Genomic DNA, 13,284 nt, shown 5'->3' on the forward strand with positions numbered 1-13,284 from the left:
AGGAGATGATGGGCAGCATCCCACTCTCACTTTGGAAAAGGAAAACCCGATCTAATCTTACTCCTTATACATCTACAGCTGCCGGCTTTCTCTTCATATGCAGCATATAGTATGATACCCACCATGCATGTTTACCCTTTAAAAGGAAAAGAAAAAAAGGAGTCACATCCATTTATTTAGAAAGAAAACGCAGCTTCCTTTCCTCCCTGGAACAGCAACTGCCGGAGGAGGCGCGCACGGCCGTTGGCGGTGGCTTTCGCCAAAGGAGCCGGCGGTCGGCTCGCTTTCCCAGGGATGCCCGCTGTTTCTGCTCAGCGGGCAGCCCCGCGTCTTCAGCCGGCGGCGCGCGGGGGCGGCCGACCGGCATACTGCACGAGGCCCGCCCAGCCCCTCCTGCTGCAGCCGCCGCACCGGCGGGGGCACCTGCTGCTGGCGCTCGTCACGCGGGCGGCGAGGTCCTGCTATAAAGTGCTCCCGCTCAAAGCCCGCCCAGGCGTCCCCCTCGGGAGAAGGAACGGCGGCGGTGGTTTGCAGCCGCTGTAACTGGTCGAAGGGAAGCTGAGGCCCGGCCGGCGCGAAGAGAGACGACGGCAAAAGATGTTTTACTCCGGGCTGCTGACCGATAGGAAGGACATGGACGTGAGGGAAGCCGCAGCCCTCCGACAGCAGAGGAGGATGAAGCAGGCCGTTCAGTTCAACCACAAGGACTCCGCCGATCTGCTGCCCTTGGACGGGCTGAAAAAACTGGGAACTTCAAAAGATACTGTAAGAATTTGGGTTTTTGTGGGGGAAAGGGGGATGCAGACGAGGGTTGGTAAAACACCGGGGGGTGGGTGGGTTCGAGCAGGGTGAACTGGATGGCCTTTGGCAACCCCCGAATATTTGCAATATTTGGCAATCCCCGAATATTTGCGCTGCAATTTGGTGGTGGGGTGGTGGTGGTGGTGGAAGAAATGGGGAAGGGCGAGCGGGGAAAAAGGGCTGATGGTTTCAGCAGCTTCCTTCGTGGTGGAGGTTTAAGATATTTTTTTAATGAAGCGTGTACAAGCATAATGTAAAATCATGTTGACTTTAAACGGTTGATCAATCAAAGAAAGGAGGAAGAGAGGGGAAATTTAATTCTCGCAATAATTTACTAGGCTTGTGCTTCCCTCTCTCCTCATAGTACACCAGGGTCTTAAACAGCCTTTCTTGAAATAAGCTCGATTGATTTCTGCAGGAGGCGCTTCTTCTTAAATGAGTTCACAGCAATTGCAGCTTTGGAGCCCTGCTTACCTCGAAGCTTAAAAGATTTTTTGGGGGGCTGGGGGCCAAAATGGCAGTTTATAAGGATGAAACAATTTTGGATCGGGAAAGCAGTGCTGGAAAAACAGTTTTAAACTCCTCCCTTTTATATTGCTATGGCATTGATCCAGTTAAAAAAGGTGTAGATGCTTTTAGGATAAAGAAGTAATCCTGATTCTGTCACTGGCTTTCTATGTCTCTTGTAAATAAGCCCTTAGAAATTTTATACAGAGAAGAAACTCTTTATTTAAAAAAAAAAACAAATTTTCCCCTAAAGCAGAGGATTTAGGATTTTTTTTCCTATCTGTCTCGCTTTCCACATCTTTACTGTTGAAACATGCATTAAACATGCTATTAATTGAAGAACAAAATGTAGTCGGCAACATATAATGATTTAAAAAGCTGAATTTTTGGGGGGGGGGATGATATGTCATATTTATGTTTCCAAAATTAATTACTTTATAATTAAATGTGTAATGGGATTTCACAAACTATTGCTTAAACCATCTAGCAAGAACATTTATAAATATTTTTACCTCACACTTATCTTTCTATTTTGTTAATGTCTGATTTAATTTGGTCTCAATTGCTTTAATATGGTGGCCTCAGCTGAGTTCTTGAAGATTATTAGATGACTAATGCTGGTTTAGATGATGCAAAAGTCTGACCTAATCATCTTTTTTTTTAAAATGGGGGTGGTGGTGATAATGTAGACAACATAATAGGACTATAGTTATAAGTCCCTTCTATATTTGAAAGTCAGCTTTCAAATATTTGAGATACATACAGACAATATATACATTTGAAGCCAGTGGGCATTGCAGCCCATGACAGTGACTATGGAGTCTACCTGTGCAAAAGTTAGAAGGTTAAAAAAAGATCTAAACAAAGGTTCCCTTTCTCCAGAAACAATTAATAAATCTATTTTTTTTTCTTAATGAACATGAAATAAAATGGCTTCTTGTGGCTCTTTAGCTTGAGTATGGGCTCTCTTCCAGTCTCTAAGGCATAGACACAAAGATATCTTATTTTTTACTGGCTAACTTACAAATTATGAATCGGGCTTGATGACATGGTAAATCACAACAATACCTTTTGCATGGTTTATGATGTCACACTTCATGCTATACACAGCTATAGACCACCTGGATCAAATATTTGTAAGGACAGATCTGAAAGCACAAGTGTCAATTTGACTGTGGTGAACATCAATGAGTACCTTCGTGAAAAAGTACCTTGAGAAATTAAAGAAGAGGGCCAGTGTTAGTGACATTTGCCCACCACCGCTTCTGCCTCTGACCAAAGCTGATATTCAACCAGGGTCAGAAAATGAAAGAATTGGGCTTGTCAGAAACAGCATGTTCCAGAATCCCCTTATCTTAAAGTCAGAACTAGGAAGGACCCGTAGAAGATGCGCAAAGATTCCAGGAGCCAATTTTGTGTATGGCCTAACTGTACGTGGGACTGACGGAGGAGTCCCCGAAGCCATAGGGCACTGGCACGTTATGCCAACTCGTGCTATCAAAAAGAAAGAAATGCCCAAAGATTTTATTCACATGAATAGTAATGGAATTAAGGCTGGTCTTTTCACTGCAAAAGAACACCATCTATATTGCCAGCACCATGAGCTTCACTGCAAAACAACTGTTGCCAAAACCTTCCCCAAAAATGTACCTCGTCTTCCCGACGCCATGACCTATGGGAAACCATATCCTCCTCCAACGCCCATAACAGAGATCCTTCAACATAAGTTTGGTGACCAGTGGCTGCAGGAGCATCGGAAAGCTAACATGCGTCTTAAGCAGAAGAAACATTTGAAAAAACGAGAGAAAACACATGAGACCCGTATGACAATGTTGAATAAATATCAAATCCCTGTGAAGATAGATTCACAATGGCACATGCCAAAATTTCAGAAAATTGCTCGCCATCTTGACACCTTCCCAAGTCAAGAAGATAGACTGAATGCCATGAAAGCTCAGCAAATTGAAGCACCAGTTCGTCGTGGCCAGTTTGGTTGGGGCATTTATACTCATATATAGGACTCAGCTTTAGAAAGAAACAAATGACTTAATATACTTCAGTATGAGCTCTGTGCTATGATAAAAAGTTTGATGGAACCTGCCATAAGTAGCATTAAAATGAAGCTCCTTGTGAAAAAAAAAAAGAAATAGACAAGGACATGAGTGTCTCATTGCTAAACTGCTGCTATCAGATAAATAGAAAGAATGGAATTCCTGATTGTCACCTAAAGGATGCATTACACCATTTGAGGATGGAATGTTGGTACAACATCACAGGTTACTATAAAGCAACTGTCAATGTGTTTTAGCTAGAAAGCTTGTATAGTCTTTTTACCTCCAGTCTTATTTGGAATATGAACTCTCAGTGAAAAGGAAATACTCTCCTATATTAAAATAAATAAAATAGTAAAAAAATGTTATTTTTTTCTGGTTTAAAAGAAAGCAGAGGATATTGCATAAATACTAGTAGGCTATACCTAATGTTAATAGAGGAATAAAATCATATTTTTTTCTTAATATTTATAAAGCCCAAGTGATATGCATAAATACTGGATTTTCTAGTGATTAATCTGTGAGTACAGATTTCAGAATGAATTTTCTCTAAAAAGATAAAACATGAGAGAATGTGACTGGCATAATCCTTTTGTTTTTACCAAAGAAAAAAAACCTACTTGTTTGGAAACTACCATCCACTACCTCTCCTGAATCAATTTTCGTCTCCATTTATTTATTTCTTATTTCCTGTAGGTTTTGTAAAACTTCCAGAAGTTCTGGACTAATTTATGAGAAATTTCTTTTTTTCTAATGCACGATGGATAAACTGTTTTTATATTACCATGGATGCATTCATATAATTTAAAGTTAAGATGCTTGTATATAACTTTACGTTAGTAGCTATTGATATTTACATCTGCAAGGAACTTGGAATTGAAATGTCAAAAGTGCAATTATAGAGGATGTGGAACATGGAGAACAACAATGTTGGTTTGATCTTGTCAAATTTGATTACTTGTACTAAGTATGATGAAGCTATAGCAGCCATCTATAATCAGTCTTTCAGCAGGGATGGACTTCGACTACAGAAATGGCCTTCAAAGAAAGACTTAAAGTAATTTTTGCATTACTGTACATTCAAATTTACAACAATCCCCAAGCCAGCAATTCAGTAAAAAACAATAATAAAACAATTGAAATTTAATAATTGATTCTTTAACATTAACACTTTGCAAAAAAGATGGTATTAATATCTGAGAATGGATTAGGGAGAGTCACAGATACTCTTTTTCCTATATTCTGAATCAGTGCATGGAGGTTAAACTAAAGACAGGCTGGAAGCCCTGTGCAAAGCTATTTACTCTAGACTTGGACAACTGCACAGTATGAATTAATTACGCTACCCTTTCAAATGTTGCATGACTAGTTGTTATTGGAATTGGCTTGATGTATCCCTGGTTCGTCTTTACCTTCAGATTTGTAAAATGGCTGTGTTAAAAGACATTTAAAATAAATACCTTGCAACTTGCTATGTGAAGGGGAACTGAGAGGCCAATAGTAATATATTTAAAGTGGCAAAACCTAGAGGCAGTGATATATTCAATGGGGTGCTGAAATAAGAATGGGCAAATCCATATTGTTTGAAAGTAAGAGCAAGGATTTTCAAAAACTAAGGAACTAAGGAAAAAGGGAAAGAAAATTTTGATCATTTGGCTGAGGAAGCTGCTTTTTCATTCCACATTGATAGAGAATGTACCATGTTGCCTGTTATCAACTTTCTTACCCAGAAGGATTGGTGAAAGAGTTTACCTAGTTCCTGGTACGTTCTTCAGTCTTGGATATCCCTCCTCTTACATCCCATCCCCCCATCCCCCCAAATTTACAGTATCTCTTAAAATTATTCATTTTTGCAGTGGCTGTTCTCAGAGTTCTGCACAAGACTACAAATGCAATAATTCAAGGTATAGTGTATTACCAGAAAAACAGAATAACAAGGTTGGAAGGGACCTTGAAGGTCTTCTAGTCCAACTTATTAATTAAGGCCTCAGAAGATGTTTTCTGAAAAGGCTTTGAGAACATTTCATATCATGTGGAAGGGGCAGTACATTACAGAGATAGGCAAGCTTAGCACCAAGCTTGTATTCTACCTGGGAGAGAACAAGGATCCCATGCATGTGCATTTGAAAGAAAGGCAGAAGGGAGCAAGCTGAAATTATGAGACTCAGATCATCCCAAAGGTGCTTTTTCAAAAGGCAAATGGACTTCAGCACTGAAGAAGCTTCTTGGATGAGAAGTGAAACGTCTTCAAAGAAAAACCAGAAGGTCCAATTGCCTCTTAAAAAAGCACCTTTGGGACAACCATGATCGGGATGACTAAGAATCTCTACAGACATTGAGTCTCATAAATCAGAGTTCCTCAACCTTTTTTGTTTTGCAGATCGGTAGGTGGGGGCAGAGGGGATAGTGCGGGGAAGCATGCACACAGCTCTATTTGTGTGAGCAGCGGACACACATGCCCACTGCTCATGCAAATGGAGCACACATGCACAGGCTCACCCTCTGTGGACCATGGCCTGGGGGTTGGGGACCCCTGTCATAGATAAAAAGCAGACTGTTCAGAGTAAAGCCTCAACTATTATACTGGCTGCCCCATATGGTCAATGGATCATGAGGTGCTAAGCAGTCAATGCCACAGAAGCCACACTTCCAATACTTACAACTTGCTGAGCCACAAAAGTACATCAGTTTCCAACACTATGCGAACATAGTACTTTATGCAGATCTGGTTAAGCATGCTGAGTGAATACAGTCTATAAGGAGTTTCAACGAAGAATACAATACTTGAGATTTTAGAGATGACAATATGAACAATGATAGCATAGAAATTAAGGTTGTATTGGGGAACCATCTACTGTGTTTCCCTGAAAATAAGACCCTGTCTTATATTTTTTTGAACCCTGAAATAAGCGCTTTCAGGGTCCTTATTGCCATGCGGTCAAAAGCCCAATTGGGCTTATTATCAGGGGATGTCTTATTTTGGGGAAAACAGGGTAGAAACAACTGTGAGCCCACTCCTTTCACATATTCAACAGAGATGATTTTTTTTGGTACAAATGACCTTTTCTTTATCCTATAATGTAATTATAAAACTGTGAACTATTATTAAAGCAAAGATTGCCCTCTTATTTTTTTTTTCATAGTGATTAGCGTTATTTGCTAGATATTTAATTTGTTGATTTCCAGCATAAATTCAAGAAGGCATTAATCTTGCCTTAATTAAAATGTCCATTTTCTCCCAAGGTTAATTTTAAGGGGAAAAAACATAGTTATCAAAGAAGTGTAATTCTTTAGAAAAAAAATATATAGATACTGGAAATATTCTGTGAAATTTCTATGTTTAATTGGCAAGGAAGTTAATGCAGATAGAAAAATAAATATATTTCTATATTTAATATGAATAGAAAATTGATAATAGTATTAGAGGAAGACAACACTAACATATGTAAAATCATACTGCTTACTTATAACAAGTTTTATTGTACTAAATTTAATTCAATACATTGGGAAATGTGTTGGTACCGTGTTTCCCCGAAAATGAGACCCTGTCTTATATCTTTTTGAACCCTGAAATAAGTGCTTGGCCTTATTTTCGGGGAGATCTTATTACTTTGGGACACGTGGAGCAAGACAGGGCTCCTCTTGCCATCTTATCTGATTTCCAGTTCTGTCTCCCTAACCCTAACCAGAGGAAATGGTGGGGACCGGCTGCACATGTGTTTAAATATTTTTTGGGAGGGCTTATTTTTGGCCGTGGGCTTATTTTAGCACATGTGCTTAAAAGCCAAATTGGGCTTATTATCAGGGGATGTCTTATTTTTGAGGAAACATGGTAGTAATTAAAATATTAAGTAGTGATGGAAGGTTAATTGTCAGTGATTGGATAGTGCTTGGAGTTGCTTATCTGGAAGCAGTTTATATTAATGCATATATCATTTTTTCCTTCCTTTTAGTGGGTCCTTGTCTGAAATTTATGGACAGATGTAGTTCATTGTGCCTTCTATTATGTGGACATTCGAAGGACACTTTAAACCCTTAGATGGCCAAGAGGGGGCTATTTAGGAATGTTTCTATATAATGACATAATGTATGAACCACCATTCTACTTCTTGTAGAGGCATAATTAGCAAGATAGGGAATACCTAAAGAGTCTTAATGAGTGTGTCTACTTTAGTGAATACTGTAATGTTAATTATAATTGCAATAGGACCATAAAAATTCTAATACTAATTCAGTACACAAAAGACTACTGAAACATCATCTGTTTTCCCAAACATTTACTTAAATGGATGTGAATTACAAAATTTTCAGGACACAGAAAGATACACTGTTTTGCTTTAATCTCATAAAGTAGAAAAGGGTACACGTGCATTTGCTCTGCTGATTATTATATTGAATCATGTTTAGGTTTGGAAAATGGAAGCTAAATCTGCCCTGTTATTTTATTAATAGTTCCACAGCTTTATGAACAATAACGGGACAAATATTAAACCCAATAGAAATAGTTTCAATTACCCTTCTCCAACATGATGAACTGCTTGGTCATGCTAACGGGGGATTCTGGAAGAAGTCCTGTTTTCAAAGGAATGAATATTAGTGCAGGAGGGCTGGATATTACAGTAGTGGCTGAAATGCATAACTGGATAGGAATTTAGCGTCTAGTAACTATAATAGGAATAAAAATAAAATAAAATGGATTGGATGGATGGATAAACAGACACACGGGATTTTTTTTTATGCAACCCAAGAAGCATGTAAGAGTACTCCTTAATGGCTAGAAGATGAATACTTATAAATTAAGAAAGCTCTTTGCTCATCTTTTAACCAAAAAAGGCAAGTTCTCTTTTTTCTGTAAATGCTGCAAATAACTAAATAGGCCCATTACTGCAGGTATCTGGTATCCTTGTAAACCTTGTAAAAATAAGTGCTGGGGCAAAGCTTGCTTTAGAGAGCTGCCAATCCTGCTTTAATATATCAAATGATGAGGAATTCCCCACCTCTGTTTGGATTTCACTCTGAAATTTCCTTCCCGTAATTTAGCAAATCCATTGTTCTATGTCTTGCTCTATAGCAGTGGTTCTCAACCTGTGGGTCGGGACCCCTTTGGGGGTCGAATGACCCTTTCACAGGGGTCGCCTAAGACCATCGGAAAACACATATTTTCAATGGTTTTAGGAATAATTTTATGGTTGGGGGTCACCACAACATGAGGAACTGTATTAAAGGGTCACAGCATTAGGAAGGTTGAGAACCACTGCTCTATAGGATGAGACAAAGTAAGCTTTGAGAGGTATTATATCCTTTCAGAAACTTGAAGAATGTTCCTTATCTTTCTATAGCCTTTACCCAAAACTAAGCATTGCTGAAAATAGGCAGGCATCATTACAATGCAAATTATACACATACAGATCAATAAAGCATTTAGAAGAAACTTGTTTATTGAAGGCCACATATGTTCCATGTCTAATTTGAATAATGTAAACTTTCTAATTCTCCAGGTTGTAGAATATCTGGTTCAATCCACTTCTGAAGCAAAAATCCATTAAATCATCTCTTGGATGACCACCCAGCTCCTGATTTGAAAACCTCTAGCAAACAGGAGTCTATTAGTGTCCTAGGTAACTCTTCCACTTCTATGCCACACTTAACATCAGGAAATTCATCTAGCTATTCAACGCGAATCTCTCTTAATTTCAACCTATTGACACATCTCTGTGCCTCATTTTCAGGTTTCCTTCATTTTGAAATGGCAGTCTTTTAATTGTTTGTAGAAACTGCCAGGTCTCTTTGTTTTTGAAAGGTAAACATAGCCAGCTCTTTCTTCTTAGGGTTTTGTTTTCATGTATCTTATCTTTCTGGAAGTTTATCTCTGAAACCAATCTAGTTTATTATCCACATGTCTTTTAAACTATGATGTCCAGGATTGGAGGCAAATCTTTCAAGGGTGGTCTAACCAATACCAGCAGTGGAGTCATCTCCCACACTCTGAAGGTTATCCTTCTATTAAATGTTCTGTCAAAAATGTGTTAACCTTTGTAGCTGCCTCGTTGCATTGTTTATTCCTATTCAGCTAAGGTCCACTGAGACTCTTCAATCTTTTTTCCACATATTGCTATCAGATCATGTCTTCTGTATCTTCGCCTTTGATTTTTCTTCTAGTGCAGGGCTGTGATTAAACATAATTTTTAGGATTTCATTGTTTTGAATTATGATTTTGCCTTCTGAGTATTACATAATTTCCCTAGTTTGGCATCAGCTGCAAATTAGACAAGCATTCCTTCCTTTCCATTCTTTATCTTCTCTTCTTTCTCTCTCTCTCTCTCTCTCTCTCTCTCTCTCTCTCTCTCTCTCTCTCTCTCTCTCTCTCTTCAATTTCCTTTGTGTGGTTCACAATTTGAAAAGGGAGTCATGACCTTCTGGCTTGATTCTGTATATTACCAGTGGTAAATGTAGATATATAAGCATCATGAGACAGAAAAGACTGAAATTCTCTGAAATTCTGTCCTTTATCATTGAATTTAGACAGCTTGATATTGAGTGCATTGGGATCTGAAATGAGATCCTTGGTGTTTTTTAAAAAATTTTTAAATATGTTTTAATATTGAATTATTATACCAAGAAAAAAAAGCAAAACCTGTGAATCAGGGGTGAAATGCTCCCGGTTCGGATCGGATCGCCCGATCCGGTAGCAATGGAGGCGGGTGGTTCGGAGAACTGGTAGCAAAAATCCCTGCCACCCCCACCCCCACATGCCCAGCTGAGCCGCACAATCATCAGAGGCTTTTTTTTTAACTTTTAAAAGCATTTTTTCTACAACCTCTTCCGGCAAAAAATGCTTTTAAAAGTAAAAAAAAAAAGCCACTGATGATTGCGCGGCTCAGCTGGGATCGTCAAAGGCTTTTAAAAGAAAAAAACCCTTTTTTAAAAAAAAAGCAGAAGCTTTTTTAAAAACTCAGCTTGGATCAGCAGTGGCATTTAAAAGAAAAAAAGGGTTTTTTTTCTTTTAAATGCCTCTAACGATCCAAGCTGAGTTGCCTGATCGGCAGAGGCTTTTTAAAAAATGGTTTTAAAAGTAAAATAAATAAATAATTGGCCACGCCCACCCAGTCATATTTCCCCCCCACACCAAGCCACGCCCACAGAACCGGTAGTAATAAATTTTAGATTTCACCACTGCTGTGAATACAAATAAAACAGCATGTATATGTGTATGTATACGGATATTCATACACAGAGAGAGATGTACTATACAAAACAACCTAACAAACAAGAGAAAAGACAGTTAAATCAAATAATACAATACTAATAACATCAATAGAAAAATTGCTGCAACTCAGTTTTTAAACAGCAGATAGAATCTTGACCACAAGGAATCACATTACCTGGTTTTTCCTCTATTGATAGACAATCAATTTAGAATATGAGAGCTGACACATTTCATTAAAAAAAAAACCTTTTGAGCATGATAAATCCAGAATTTTTAATAAATAGACAAATCATTTAAACATAATTTAAAAACACATGGACATCCTTAAACTTCATTTTTCTTCCAAAAAAATTACTATAGCAAGAATATCCAGTTAATAAGTTAACAAGGGACATGATGATAGTTATGTAAACACCTCAAAAATATTACATCTCCAGCATAGGAAAATAGATTTTCTGTAGACTTTCTAAACAACCTTTGAAGAGTCTAATAAACTTGAAAAAAGATTTTTTTAGGAATTAATCTTATTTTAAAATCAAAAGAAATATATCAACATTTCTTAAACTTGTGAAATTCCAGTTTCAAGCCCTGCATGTTATCAGTATATATTTTCTTTTCAACTGTCAATAAAACAATGGTAATACAAGTTTACAAGTGTGCCTAGTGATATCATTGAAAAAGAAAGCAATTTTTTTAAAAATATGGATTTTTATATTATGTTTGACAAGGAAAGCTTGGAGTTTGAGCTTTCCAAAAAAGTTAATCATTAATTTAGCAGTTTGTTTATTTAAGTAAAATTAACATAGACATCATCTTAGAATATATATCAATCTTGAAGTAATACTCATTTTCACAATATTTATTCTTTCCCATAAACTGATAGATACTTTCACTCATCTATTAAAATTGTATAATCTCCATTATACAATTTGAAATATCCATTTCTATCAAAATGAGATGCTGGCTACTATTTGTGGCCTATGTCTTGGTCTCCAGGTATAAAGAACTATTGAGTTGGGATCAGACAATTCAAATCACAACTAGTTTGTACATATATTACTTCAGGGTATGTTTGAGAGTCAGTTACAAGTAAATTGCATTAAGTCTGTAGTTTCTTGTTAATGACTTTAGCATCATAATGCTATTCTTGTTCAGGTCATATAAGTTAGGTAGAGCCACTTTGGTCTAGTGGTTAAGGCACCAGGCTAGAAACCAGGAGACTGAGTTCTAGTCCTGTTTTAGGCATGAAAGCCAGTTGGGGGACCTTGGGCCATCACTGTTTCTCAGTGCAACCCACGTCACAGAGTTCTGGTCCTCAAGAAAATGAGAGGAGGAAGGAGCACTATATATTTTCGCTGCTGCCTTGAGTTACTTACAAAATAAAAAAGGGAGATTTTAAGTTAAATAAATAACAGGCTATTTTTCATAGTAGGAACAAACTTATACCTACAGGAAACTAATCTTATGGGAAAACAGGAAGACCCCCATTCCCATTTCAATATTAGAATTAAATAACAGAGTTGGAAGGGACCTTGGAGGTCTTCTAGTCCAACCCCCAATTCAGGCAGGAAACCCTATACCATTTCAGACAAATGGTTGTCTGATCACTCAACATCATCCTTTTGTGACTGAGCTGATTTTTTTCCAGCTCTGCTCTAACACAACTTCTTTTCTGCAGTTTACAACACTGGACCTCTGTGGGGCTTGGCAAGGGGTTATTTTCCTATTTATAGGGACTATTTTCCCATATTGTTCACTATACTTCCCATTTTTGGAACTCAGAATTCTTTAATAAGTTTCTCAGGCAACCTTATCGGCAAACTTAATAATTCTAATCATTTTCTAGTTTTTGTAGAAAAGTGCCTGCTTTGATTTTCTCTTTTCATATAACCAGGATGTGTTGAACTGTTGTCTCATTCCATTTTCCAGTCTCTCAGTACAAAGGAAAAATGACAATGTCATGCCATCATCACTAATTTTAGTAGATATATAGGTTTATATGTGAAGACTTGGATTGTCAGGGAGTTTTCCTCTCCTTCATCCCTCTCATTTTTTCTTCAAAACAGCCAGATAAAGCACAGCGCATGTACTGAAAACATGGGAAGGGGCAGCGATAGCTATGTATTCCATTTATGTTGTTTTAGCTCAGGGGCTGGCCACTGAGTCAAGATGTTAGCATCTGATTGGCTGATGGCAGTGTCCTCTATATTTTTAGCAACAGATTGCATAATTCACTCTGAATGGCCGAGTTTAATGGGAGTTAGAAGCATCAACTCTCCTAGTCCACAGTGTCAGAAAATTTGTAGCATTTCAGATGGATTTATTTCTCAGACATGGAATTATGTCTTGAACATAAGATCCTTTTCCCTGCAAAACGTGATAACCATTGTATTAAGAGCCTTTCTGGTGTCCCTGAATAGTATTTTTGGAAAGAAAAAGATTTTTGAAGGTGTAGCAGCTTATCAGGCTAATATGCAAAAGCAGCAACACTATCTGAAATTCTTTTTGTGCCAAGCTGTTATAAGAGACCCAACTTAGTGTAATGGTTAAAAGGGCACACCAGTAAAAACCAGAAGGTTGCGACTTCTACTCCTGCCTTAGGCACATAGCCAGCTGGATGACCTTGGGCCCTTTACTCCCTCTCAACTCTAGGAAGAAGGCAATTTGGCAAATGACTTTCAGAATGACTTTATCCTTGCAGTAGCCAGGAGTCAGAAC

The 13,284-nt window shown here is 37.9% G+C and overlaps 1 protein-coding gene across 5 annotated transcripts in view; it reads left to right on the forward strand.

The window, feature by feature from the left end:
- The first annotated feature begins 264 nt into the window (after positions 1-264).
- Positions 265-13,284, forward strand: part of NRIP3 (nuclear receptor interacting protein 3) — a 41,416-nt gene continuing 28,396 nt past the window's right edge. For 2 of the 5 annotated variants that reach the window (XM_034417046.3, XM_034417047.3), the window contains exon 1: positions 396-765. In XM_034417046.3, the coding sequence (XP_034272937.1) occupies positions 598-765 (168 nt within the window). In that variant the 5' untranslated portion in view covers positions 396-597. Of the gene's footprint in view, positions 766-13,284 lie in introns of all 5 variants that reach the window. The other 3 variants (XM_034417045.3, XM_087879012.1, XM_034417044.3) reach the window with 3 other exon arrangements.

Source organism: Pantherophis guttatus, chromosome 1 (genome assembly GCF_059756535.1).
Source record: "Pantherophis guttatus breed Tessera chromosome 1, ASM5975653v1, whole genome shotgun sequence".
Taxonomy (NCBI): Eukaryota; Metazoa; Chordata; class Lepidosauria; order Squamata; family Colubridae; genus Pantherophis; species Pantherophis guttatus.